At 37.6% G+C, this 13149-nt stretch overlaps 1 protein-coding gene across 1 annotated transcript; it reads left to right on the forward strand.

The window, feature by feature from the left end:
• Positions 1-8149: 8149 nt before the first annotated feature.
• On the forward strand, positions 8150-12930 carry LOC139872998 (4-coumarate--CoA ligase-like 9). The gene is made up of 6 exons (XM_071860924.1): positions 8150-9238; positions 9850-10039; positions 11826-11959; positions 12370-12437; positions 12531-12633; positions 12714-12930. Exons 1-6 carry the CDS (start codon positions 8177-8179, stop codon positions 12837-12839), a joined length of 1683 nt encoding a protein of 560 aa, XP_071717025.1. The 5' UTR covers positions 8150-8176; the 3' UTR covers positions 12840-12930.
• The last annotated feature ends 219 nt before the right edge of the window (positions 12931-13149 follow it).

Below are 13149 nucleotides of genomic sequence, written 5' to 3' on the forward strand. Positions count from 1 at the left end.
GCTTGATGATTATTTTAGAATACTGGATGTTGCAAGTGCAATAGGTAGTCTTTTAGTTGACAAGTGTGTTTCTTTATATAGCCATGTACTTGAGACAGACTACTATATAGTTACCTTGCGGTGAGGTCGTGGTTAGCTTTTCTTTTTCTCGGAAAATATATTCGTTAAGGAGCAATCACCTTTGTGTACTTTTGGACTGTAATTTATCTTCAAAATAAAGTTGGGCAATATAATAGCATTTGACCTCCTTAATGGTTTGGATGTGTCTTGTCTTGTCCCCTTTGAACTTGACATGTTCAACCAAAATGAAAAAGCATCTTCCCTTGATTTCTATACTTATGATGGTTTCTAATCTAATCAGAACATATTAAGTACAAATTCAGATTGATTTTAGATACTATTGCACTCAAGCGGAAGAGTCAAGGTCATAAAGTGGAAGGTTTTACACAACTCTCCAAGTATTTTAAACGTCAATCAGACCGTTTTATTTTGAATGTGTGAGTTCATTTTTACATAAGCTAAAACGATACGTTGATCAAACATTAACATAATTCAATTGTTTTTTCATAATGGCGTATTCACTAACGGACTTTTTTTTAAATGTTGTTAGCTTCAGGAACCACCCACATAACATTGGTAAATAAAAGTGACCACCCAAGTACAAAAAAACTTAAGGATTCCGCGTAAATTGAGGTAAAATGCAGGAAACACCCAAGTAATTATTTAGATAAATTTAAATTTATAAAAACAATAAATATGTAAAACAAAATTTTATAAATTAAAAGAATTTTTCTATTGTTATCCCTCAGGGTTATACTTAAGAATTTTGTTAAGCTTTAATGCTAACACATTAAAAGTAGCGAGGTGGTTATGAGATGTGATTTTTAGTTATGTACAAATAACTTATATATGTCCTAAATTTTTAAACATAGGCTGAATAATCCAGATTAAAAATCTTAAGTTTACATAAAATTCTAAAATTCATTCATGGTATGAAAATTTGAAGGAAGGTGCCATATAATGCCGATAAGATCGTCCCTTAGTTGATCAAGCACCAATTTATATCGTATATCTCTATTAATTGTTTCTCGGTCCTTCCTCTATCACTAACACGCCATATTCCGTTTTTTGGTTCATCAATCATTTCTTTCTGAACCGAACTAATAGCAAATCCATTATCTTCATGTATCACATCGTGTAAGATTAAACAAGTGTACATTACCTTACACATCCTATTGTGTAATATTACACAAACTGAAATGTCTTAAAAAATATTCTACATATATTTAGAAATCTTTAAAAAAAAAAAGATCTCCGTAATCGATTTGTCGCAACTTCACGATGTAGATTCGATGCTCTCGCCTCTTCATCTTTCTCATCTGGTAACCCTAATTTGAACTACTGCAATCTTTTGTTTTAATCTTTTCTGTTTCGTGTATTCCTCTTTTGTTTTATTATCTTCCTCCTGCACTCACCATGTCTCACATCCCCTGTTCCCCTTTCACCCCTAATTCCTCAAAAAACCTAAACCACCCGAAAGCTTATTTTGTTACTGGCAACCAACACATCAAGTACCGCCCAATCAACGAGGGTGTTTGGGTCAAAGTGGACAGTAATAAGAATCAATCACCACCCAAAAACCCTAACCCTAAAAACATCAACCTGCAAAAACCATCCCACCAGGCTCGATCTATACCACAGGCTAACCCATATTCCACTAAATTGAACACTTCCTACAATCAGATCTATAATAATTTCAAACAAAGAGAGTCTGCAATTAACCTCGTCAAACGTTTCGGATCTTCTAACTCAGATTCACACAAATCCGCAACAAAGAACAAGCCAACACCGATTGATTCACCTAGAATTACATCCTATCTCTTCCATAACTTTCCTGAAAATTGGTGTTCTATTGACTTCTGGGATGTTTTCAAAAAGTACGGTAACATTCACGAGGTTTACATACCCAAGAAGACACTAAAAAGCGGAAGAAAATTCGGTTTCGTTAGGTTCTTAGATGTACCGGAATTTCATAAGGAGTCCCTTGCTAGGAGACTTAGCCTCATCGTAGCAGGAGACAACCTTCTTAAAGTCTACAAAGCACATGATATAGTAGAGAAGAAGCAAGCTGCACAAAATAACAACTCGACTTCTAGCCATACAAACAAGGTTAATGCAGCCTTCTCTTCACATGTGGATGAAAGGAAATTCAAAGACGTGATCCTCAACAAACCGGCATCAAACAACTCTACCCCAACGATCAAGGTAAATTCTAACGATGAACTTATTCAAATCCTCGGTCAAGCGGTAATTGCTAAGGTCAAAGACCTTGAATACCTCGAATATTTTAGTGAAATTTGCGAAAGTGAAAATCTTAGTGGGTTCACTATCAAATATTTAGGCGGACATGATTTAATGCTTATTTTTGAGGAATCCGATCCGGCCCTTGATTTGATTAACAACTCGGACCACCCACTATGGAAATGGCTTGAGGACATTAACCCCTGGGACCCCGAAGTCTATAAAACCTCTGGTAGACTCGCTTATGTTAACATACTTGGGGTTCCTATTACGTGTTGGCTTGAGTCTACTTTCATAGACATTGCAAAAAATTGGGGTGAGGTGATTGAAACATTTAATTGCTCTATAACTAATGAAAACAATCAAGACCTCTCTCATGGCTCGGTTATTATCAAAACTAATAATTTTGCACCTATAAACGGCCAAGCATCTGTTAATCCGGGTGACATCAATCAAGCTAGAGTTTATATCTCCGAAGTCCAAAACTTTTCCATGTTTAACCCTTTTGGTGATATCGATAACACTTCTAATTGGGATGACGAAAGTCTCTCGGATGGTCATATCTCGGATGAAGAATCTCACTTAGATTGTGAAAATCGGGTTGAAGGTAACGATGAAAAGATCACTGATAGCAATTGTCACATACCCGTCCAACCAAATGTGACTAATTCACCCATAAAACAAACTGCAACCAATTCCTCCAAACGTTTGGATACTTTACTTTTCGATAATAACTCTTGTAATCGAACTCATCAACCATCCAATACTTCGGGTTATAACAACTGCAACGATACCTCCTGTACTCCTACACCTAACCTATCCAGTTCCAACATCGAAGCCACAAATTGTAACTCAGAAAAAATACCTGACTCACCACAGAATAGTTCACCACCCCCCATACCCGATTTTAACACTCCTAAAATTAATACCAAAAGTCCAACTCCCTCCAACGATGACTCAGCGCAAAAACCCATTGAGAATAATACACCAAAAACACAAAGTAATGATTCTGTGGTATCGACATCCCATAAGAATTCCCAGCCCACCACCGATGACCCTAGCCCAATGGATTCAAGGCCCAACTCAGACACAATTGAACCGAATACCCCTTACTGTAATTCAACAAACCTTGAACTTAATTCACCAATTTGTGAAACCTTGGAAAATGACAAAATCCTCGGCTCTGATCAGCAAAATAATATCGATACCTCACCTCAAAACTTCCAATCTAAATCACCATTACACTTTATGCCCGCCCCAAACGACACGCGTCAATCAAACTCCGATCCTTTCAACCTTGAACCTTTAATTGTTAAAGAAAATACAATCAATAAAAAGAGGAAAATCAACAATACCACCGCCTACCCTATCCCTATCCCAAAAAACACACCGCACATTCCCGATATAAAAAGGCCTAGATCTAATATGCTCTATTTCAAACACCTTGCAAGAAGTGGCCAAAAACTCAGAATTACACAATTAGCTAAACGATGCAAACCCTCATCTAATGGTGGTGGTAACACATCCGGTTATTCGAAGGGGTCTCACATGGACATGGTACGTAACAAAAAGAATAACAAGACATGCTCCACCACTAGCAACAGTATGGACACAAACGAAGTAGGGAAGCGTATCGGGATCCGTCGTAATAAGCAATAAATCCAATTTCCGCCGCATCGTTATTTGTAAGTTTTTTATCATGTGTACGATTTCTCTAAATATTCGGGGTATTGGGCAAACGGGTAAAATAAGCTGGCTTAAACGTATTTGTAATAAAGAAAAACCAACAATATTAGGTTTACAAGAAACTAAATGTGGACAAACGCATGATAACACCATTGAATCATTCTGGGGTAATTCCGATTTTAAATTCGTCCAAAAGGACTCGGTTGGTGCTTCCGGAGGTATCTTAACTATTTGGGATACCAATATCCTCTCTGTTAACTATGCTATCGAAGGCGAATTCTTTTTAGCAATAAGAGGGTCATGGGCGGGATATGACTCTGAAATTGCTTTCATTAATGTTTATGGCCCTCATATCAACTCGAAAAAACAAAGACTCTGGAAAGAACTCTCATCCCTCACAAACTCTCTTACGATACCATACATTGTCTTCGGTGACTTCAACGAAGTAAGAAACAAAACGGAACGTATGAATACTGAATATAATCAACTTTGGGCGGATAACTTTAATAATTTCATTAACAACTCAGGACTAATTGATCTCCCCTTAGGCGGTAAAAGATTCACACGAATATGCGAAAAAACAATGAAATTTAGTAAGCTAGACCGATTTCTTGTCTCTGACGGTATCTTTACTATCTGGCCCAACACATCATCCAAAACCCTTGATCGTGACCTCTCTGACCATTGCCCTATCATCCTAAGAAATAATCACATCGATTCTGGTCCGAAGCCCATACGTGTGTTTGACACATGGCTCGACCTAAAAGATGCAGACACTGTTATAGAAAGAGCTTGGTCGATCCCAACTAACGGAAATAGACCTGATTGCATTTTCCGTAATAAACTTAAGAACGTCAAAATGGAACTTAAAAAACATAGTAACCAACTCGATAACATAGATACACAAATCCGAGATCACTTAACCGAATGTAATAACTGGGAACATACCGCCGAAACCAGACCATTATCCGAAACAGAAAAGCAAAAATGGCTTGATGAAAAAATGCAACATATCGTAAAAGAAAAGAAGAAAATTAATATGCTTAAACAAAAATCCAGAATTAAATGGGCATTAGAGGGTGATGAAAATTCAAAGTATTTTCACAATTATATTAAAAGAAGAACGAGCAAAAATAATATCCATGGTTTGTCAATTAACGGTAGATGGTCCGAAGATCCTAATCAAATAAAACAAGAAGCATACTCATACTTCAATAACGTTTTCCAATCCAAACACCTCTGTCACGAATGCCCTTTTGACAATGTTTCACATCTCGACCACATCACCACGATGGATAACCAACTCTTAGAAGCCAAATTTAACGAAAATGAAGTATGGGAAGCCATATGCAACTGCGACAGCTCCAAAGCCCCTGGCCCGGATGGTTTTAATATGAAATTCTTTAAAAAACACTGGAAATTGATAAAACAAGACCTCATGAATGCCCTTGATTGGTTCTGGGTCAACTCAGAAATCTCCAATGGCTGCAATGCATCTTTCTTCACTTTAATCCCGAAAAAACCTAATCCAATCGGTTTAAACGAATATCGCCCAATCTGCCTAATAGGTAGCTACTATAAAATCCTCACCAAAATACTTTCCAACCGCCTTGCCAAGGTCATCCAAAAAGTTATTGGTACTGAACAAACCGCATTCCTCAAAGGAAGAAATATTCTTGATAGTGTCTTAATTGCAAATGAATTAATCGACGAATTAAAGCGTAAAAAACGTAAGGGACTAATCTTTAAAGTAGACTTTGAAAAGGCATTCGATTGCATTGAATGGGACTTTCTATTTAAAACCATGCAATCCATGGGCTTCGGTTTAAAATGGATTAGCTTCATTCGTGCATGTCTTTCTTCTTCATCTATCTCCGTACTAATCAATGGTTCGCCCACTAAAGAATTCACGCCCGGAAGGGGAATTCGACAAGGTGACCTCATATCACCGTTTCTATTCATTATTGTCGCTGAAGGTCTTAACATACTTGTAAAAAGAGCATTAGCTAATGATCTTCTACAAGGAGTAAAAATTGGGCATGATAACCTCATCATTACACATCTCCAATATGCGGACGACACAATCTTCTTCGGCGAATGGAATAAAAGAAGCGCCAAATTTATCTCCAAAATCCTAAAATGTTTTGAAAATATATCGGGACTCAAAGTTAATTTCCGCAAAAGCAAGCTCTATGGTATCGGCACATCTACGGCCGAAACAGAGCAAATGGCTAGTTACATTAACTGCTCAGCGGGTTCTACTCCATTTACTTATCTTGGCCTACCTATTGGGGTCCCCACTTCCCACGCCTCCTCTTGGCAACCAATCATCGAAAAATTTGACAGAAGACTAACGGATTGGGCTGCCAAATCAATTTCTTTCGGGGGCCGCCTTACGATCATCAAATCCATTCTAAGTAGTATCCCATTATATTACTTCTCCCTATTTCATGCACCTTCCGCTACCCTTAAGGTCCTCGAATCTAAAAGACGGAAATTCTTTTGGGGTGGTTCTTCAAATGATAATAAAATTAACTGGATTAAATGGGATCAAATAATTTTACCATATGAAAGTGGAGGTTTAAACGTGGGTTCTTTGTTTGCTAAAAACATAGCACTTTTGTGTAAATGGTGGTGGCGCTTTAAAAATGAAGATAATGCACTATGGGTAAAAATAATCAAAAGTATATATGGGCCGGGGGGGGGGTTAGATTCTAACATTTTATGCAGGAACATTTCAGGTCGTACCATTTGGAAAGAGATTATTAAAGCAGGAAAAGTCGCAGACAACTTAGGAACATCTTTCACTTCCTCAATCTCAAAACGCATTGGCAATGGTACATCGATTAGCTTTTGGCATGACATATGGATCGGATCAGAGAATTTAAAATCAGTATTCCATAGACTCTACATGTTAGAATCTCATAAAGAAGCAACTGTTGCCGATAGAATTCTAAACGTTCATTCCAATTCGATTGGAAATTGGGATTGGTCTCGGGCTCCTAGTGGTCGTGCAACGAACGAACTTACGGAACTCAATAATCTATTATCTACAGTAAGCACCTCAGATCGCCCTGATTCATGGAAATTTTCCCTTGACGCATCCGGCATTTTCACTACATCAACGATGTCAAACCTAATCAATACACTAAAATATGGCATCAATTCAAGAAATCTTTCATTACCCCGCAACAAATACGTCCCACAAAAGGTCTTCATATTCTCATGGAGGGTCATCCAATTAAAAATCCCGGTCAGGTATGAACTAGATAAGAAAGGGACTGACCTTCACACCATCTTATGTCCACTATGCGACCAACATATCGAAACCGTTGACCATGCGTTGATAAATTGTCAAAAAGTGGCTTCAATTTGGATGCAATTACTCGGCTGGTGGAATCAAAATAGCTATACAATTTCTAATATCAATGAGGCCATCATCTCCGACCAGGGCTTCTCGCATAACTCCACTGGGCAATCCTTATGGCAAGCTACTAAATGGATTACGTGCTACATCTTATGGAAACATAGAAATTTAAAAGTTTTTTCAGGAAAAATCTGGAATCCTGCAATGATAATTTCCGAGATCCAAACTCAAAGTTTTAGTTGGATCTCAAACCGTTCGAGAAAAAAAACATCAATCGCATGGCATCAATGGCTCCTCAACCCATCTTTCTACGTGGCACCTCCTCCAAATCGATCGGGTGTCGGTTAATACGGCATTTTAATAATCAGATAGTGATCGTTTGTCTTATTTGGCCTATGTGGGTTAGATTAAATGGGCAGGTTGTTCGTCATCTTTGTCGCCGCTTGATCGGCACGGCTGTCTCTTCCTGCCCCGCTTGTGTTTCACAAGTTCATCCCTCATCAGGTTATTTAGCCTACGGCACTTCCGATTAACTTTTTATGTTTTAAATCCAATCTTTTTCCGATTGTTTCGACTGTTAACATCATTGTATAGAAGAGTATAGGGACATGTATTGTATTGTTATAATCTGGTTAATAATAATAATACTTTTGCTTTTCAAAAAAAAAAAAAAAAAAAAGATTCGAGATAGTGAGATTTGTGATTGTGAAGATTGACCCACGTAACGCTAAACGAATTCATTATAAATTGGTATTTGAAATTAGAGTTTAAAATTATACAGTAGGATTTTATATTTGTAAACGAATTTACAACTTAAAAAGAATGTCACCTACAAACCTTATTTCTATTTCTAATTCTAATTCTTATTTTAATTCATCATCAATCAATCCACAAAATGGATTCTGTTCAAAAACCTTAACTTACCATAGCCTTAGACCTCCATCTCCATTACCCCCAAAATCTTCAAATTTATCAGTTACCGATTTCATTCTCTCACTCGCTACTACCACCACCACTGCCACGTCGTCACTTATTGACGCCGCCACCGGCCACGTCATCTGTTACTCCGACATTCCACTACTTGTACAGAACCTCAGCGTTTATCTCCGTCAACCGCCGTTATCACTTGCTCAAAACGATGTCGCTTTCATCATCTCTCCAAATTCATCATATCTGCCTATTCTATACCTCTCTCTGTTCTCCATCGGCGTCGTCGTTTCGCCGGCGAATCCTTCCAGCTCGATTCAAGAGATTGCGCGCCTACTCCGTATTTGTAAACCGGCGGTTGCGTTCTGTACGTCGGAAACGGTTAATAAGCTATTAAACCTAGGGTTTAGTAATCAAATCGTGTTAATTGACTCTAACGAATTCGAATTGAAAATGAAAACGAGCGTTGAATTGATCGAAACTAAACCTAAAATTGTAGTTTTACAATCCGATACGGCGGCGATTTTGTACTCGTCTGGTACTACGGGGAATATCAAGGGAGTGAAACTGTCGCATCGGAATTTGATGTCGTCGATTGCCGGAGCAATCGCTGGACGTCATGATAGATCGTCGCCGGCGGTGTACCTTATTACGGTGCCGTATTTTCATTCGTACGGATTCGCGTTATGTTTAAGAATGATTGCATTTGGTGATAGTTTAGTTTCGATAGCCAGGTTTAATTTAGGGTTGATGGTGAAGTTGATTGAGGAATTTAAGGTTACGCATTTAGTGGTAGCACCACCGGTGGTGGTGGCGTTAGTTGAAGGGAACAATGAGGGTTTAGTTAACGGAATTGGTTGGAAGTCTCTAGAAACGGTGTTTAGTGGCGGTGCGCCGCTTGCAGTTTCCGTTATTTATAAATTTAAAAGACAGTTTCCAAATGTGTCTTTGTTGCAGGTTCGTTCAGAATTACTTCAAATAAGAACTTAAGTATATAGTTCAAAACAAAACATAATTACAAACTGTAAAAACTAACAACAAATGATGGTTTGAGATACATATACAATTATTATTATAATTTTTTTAACAATTATTCTTCTTTGCAAACATTTTAAACAATTAAATTATGTGAGTTTGATTAATTAAGTTGTATAAGATTAAAATATGTGAATTTGATTGATTCAACTGAGCCTTCCTCCGACTCTTTTAACAATATTTAAGTTTTAAAGCGAAACCAATTCCTACAATAACGCACAGACCATTGTAATATATGTCGATCCCTAATCTCACAAAAAGATTTTGACTTAATCTACTATTTGTGAAGCAGATCAAGAAGTGTATTCCGCATACATTTAATACGTTCTATAATTATGTAAGGTAACCATTTCCTGCAGCAACGCGTGAACTCTTGCCGCTCTTTAAAATTGAAAATGATAGCAACTTAATAGGGACCGTTAAATTTTTTCTTTCTTTCTTAATGAATGGAACTGTTAATCACAAAACTGATGTATGTATGCACATATTATGACAGTATGAACTGATTTTGAATCATGGTCAAATCGTTATAGTCGTACGGATTGACCGAAACCACAGGCGGGATCTCAAGAGTTGCAGGACCATTTGAGAGCACGGTAGTTGGAACTGTAGGGCGGCTGCTATCGCATTGTGAAGCAAAAATAGTTGATCCTAACACCGGGGTTTGTTTGCCTCCTATGAAACCTGGTGAACTATGGGTTAGAGGTCCATCTATAATGAAAGGTGAAAGGCATCTATTTACGTGTTTTCTATGAATTGCATTGTTTTACTTCATAATATATTTTTCTGAAAAAACAATAATATAAATAAACGAATCTAGAGATCAATATGGTACGAAGTCGAATACAACAGGCAGCGAAAACAAACCATAATCAACAGTCGCAACATAATTGGAAACCAAGATACAAGCAAACCTAACTAAATCTAGTCACCAACAAAGTGGAACTAAAAGTACAAGGCAAGCTTAACAAACAACAAGGATGCATAGAAAAGCACATGAAGAGATGCATAAAAAGGCACCTGAAGTACCGATGTGACCAAACAATTCAAACCATGACCACCAAATGTCGCGCGAACGTTAACGCCCGCCTTATTCGCGGAGATCAAAAACGCTAGCCACCACCAAACTTCACTTGCCTTTTCACACAAGTTCCCCAAACGCAACACCCCCCCCCCCCCCCCCCCCCCCCCCCCACCCACCACAACCATCACCCGGCTCATAAATCACACTTCCAACAAGGAGATCGTTGTTTAGTTTAATCCGAGATTTGAGACCGAAAAAGAAGGGGCACAATAAAATACACTAACGACAACGAGCAACAACGACACCGACAACTCCCCCCGTCATACTAAAGGCACACCTCCAACAAGGTAGTGAAGCCACCACAAAGCAATGGGGGAGAGGTACCATCAGCGTTGCCGCTGCCACTGGCGTAGACAGAAAACTGACACCACCAACAAGGTGGTGAAACTGCCAAGGCGTCGGCGAGGAATATCCAGAAAACACCTCCGGTCGACAGGAAGGGATCTTGAATTAGGAAGAAGCCCACAAACCGACGTTAAGAAAAGGAAAGAACCACAACCAAACTTGTCACGTGAACGGCGACGAAGAGAAACCGATGGAACTATACTGAACACCGCTGAAAAAGTGAAGAAGAATAGCAACCAAAAAATAGAAATGCCGACAAGCCAAGCTCCCCGAAAAACATAAACATCGGCGACGTCAAGAATCATCCAAAAAATACCCACAAACACCACCCCCAACCCTAGAGCACACTAGAACCACAGTGCTCGCCATATGTAGTTAATCGTCAGAACGGTGACGAGAGGACCGGTACCTCGCCGTCGTCGGGAAAACAAGGAGAAAACGAACCACCAGCGAGTCAGCCAAGCATACAGACCGACAACTCTCAACACCAACCCACAATGATCTGAGATCACGAAAGGTACTAAGCGAAACAAGCATGTCGGAGAAGAAGAAAAATGCCCAGAATATCGCTCAACAACAACGCCAGAAAGATGAAAATATAAAAGGGAAAAAAAAATGTAAGAGGTAAACAAGAGAAGAAACATGAATGCTATCTGGACTACCTTCGTAAAATCGGTGGCCAAAAGAGATGGTAGCGCCTGAGTGAAAATCTAGGGTTGAGAGTTACTTCTACTTCATGATAATTTGATGGACAAAAAGTGTTTTAACGTAATGCCTCCAAAAAGTTACCCATCTTGCCATTTTAGGTAGTAAATGATGAAAATGTGTTGGACCAAGTTGTATTATAGTTGTTTCAATCCCCATTGTGTTTTTTTAACGAATAACTATAATAACCAAATAAGGGTTCAACAATAACATTTGTTTTGTTATGCTACTAAAAACTGTAGCAATTAAAACTGTAGCAATTAAAACTGCAGGTTATTTGTCATATCCATTTGAATATTTGTATGTTGAATTGTTAATTATTATTGTACTACACAAAGTTAAATTGATTTGATTAGTTTAATTTTGGGGTATCAGGATATGTTGATGACAAAGTAGTTATGGACTCTGATGGATGGTTGCGAACGGGTGATCTTTGTTACTTCGACAATGAAGGCTTCTTATTCATTGTGGATCGGCTAAAAGAACTAATCAAATATAAAGGCTATCAGGTACATTTTGCAATTGTGCATTCATATCTTTATCCGAAACAATAGATGACATACCTGACCAGCATAATGAGAAATGTTCAATTTGATGTGTTTTCATTTTAAATTGGTCAAACAAAAATTAAGCTTAAATGAAAATTGGGTTGAACGGGTCAAACATGTTAGGATTGCTAAAAGCATAGTTTTTATTGCATATGATAGATTTAGATTAATATTGTTATGATTTTGCTTATTTAATCATAAATGATAAAAAAATAATTGTTAAAAAATTAAGAAATTAAGAAAAAAATGTGTCAACTCATCGACTACCATTGTAAAAATGTTCTTCAATTCAACCACCTAACCATTGCATTTGTTTTGTAACCTCTAGTAGAAAATTTTTCGTCTTTTTAATGGAATTACAAATGACGTAGGTACCACCCGCCGAATTGGAACACATTTTAAGTTCACATCACGACATTGTTGAAGCAGCGGTGATTCCGTATGTATTTTACCCATTAATCTCAATGCATACAAACAAGTAATTACCAATTTTGTAATTGTACGTATACACAATGTGTGTCTGATTTGACAGGTATCCAGATGAAGCAGCAGGGCAAGTACCCATGGCATATGTGGTTAGGCGAAAAGGAAGTACCATTGATGAAAGACAAGTAAAAGAATATGTGGCCAAACAAGTACAAACTTTATTTCTTAATTTTTTTCTTATTGTTGTTATAAATCATTATCAAATGTAACTTGAATATAACGGAACTAGGTTGCCCCATACAAGAAACTAAGAAGAGTTTGTTTCATCGATTTGATTCCAAAGAATGCTTCGGGAAAGGTACCGAGGAAGGACTTGATTAAACTGGCTCTTTCAGGTGTCAAATGTAAGATATAAGTTACGCAATGAATGTTGAACGTCGTTTGTCTCTTGATTAAGAGTATGTTTGTCGTTTAAACATAGTTTGTCATCTAGTGTTTATATATAGACGGTGAATGTTGAATGATTGTTGAAGTATATCATTAAGAGGTAAATAAGAACACTCGTAAACTAATTTTCAAAATTGTAAGGTTTAAATAATTAACAAATCAACTTATTGAAGTATGGACTGATAGGATCAAACTTTGTTGGTCATCATGGTTACTACAGATTCTCTTTTTGTCTTCAACTCTATGATCATATACATAGACATGTATATGTATACTTT

Source organism: Rutidosis leptorrhynchoides, chromosome 10 (assembly GCF_046630445.1).
Source record: "Rutidosis leptorrhynchoides isolate AG116_Rl617_1_P2 chromosome 10, CSIRO_AGI_Rlap_v1, whole genome shotgun sequence".
Taxonomy (NCBI): domain Eukaryota; kingdom Viridiplantae; phylum Streptophyta; class Magnoliopsida; order Asterales; family Asteraceae; genus Rutidosis; species Rutidosis leptorrhynchoides.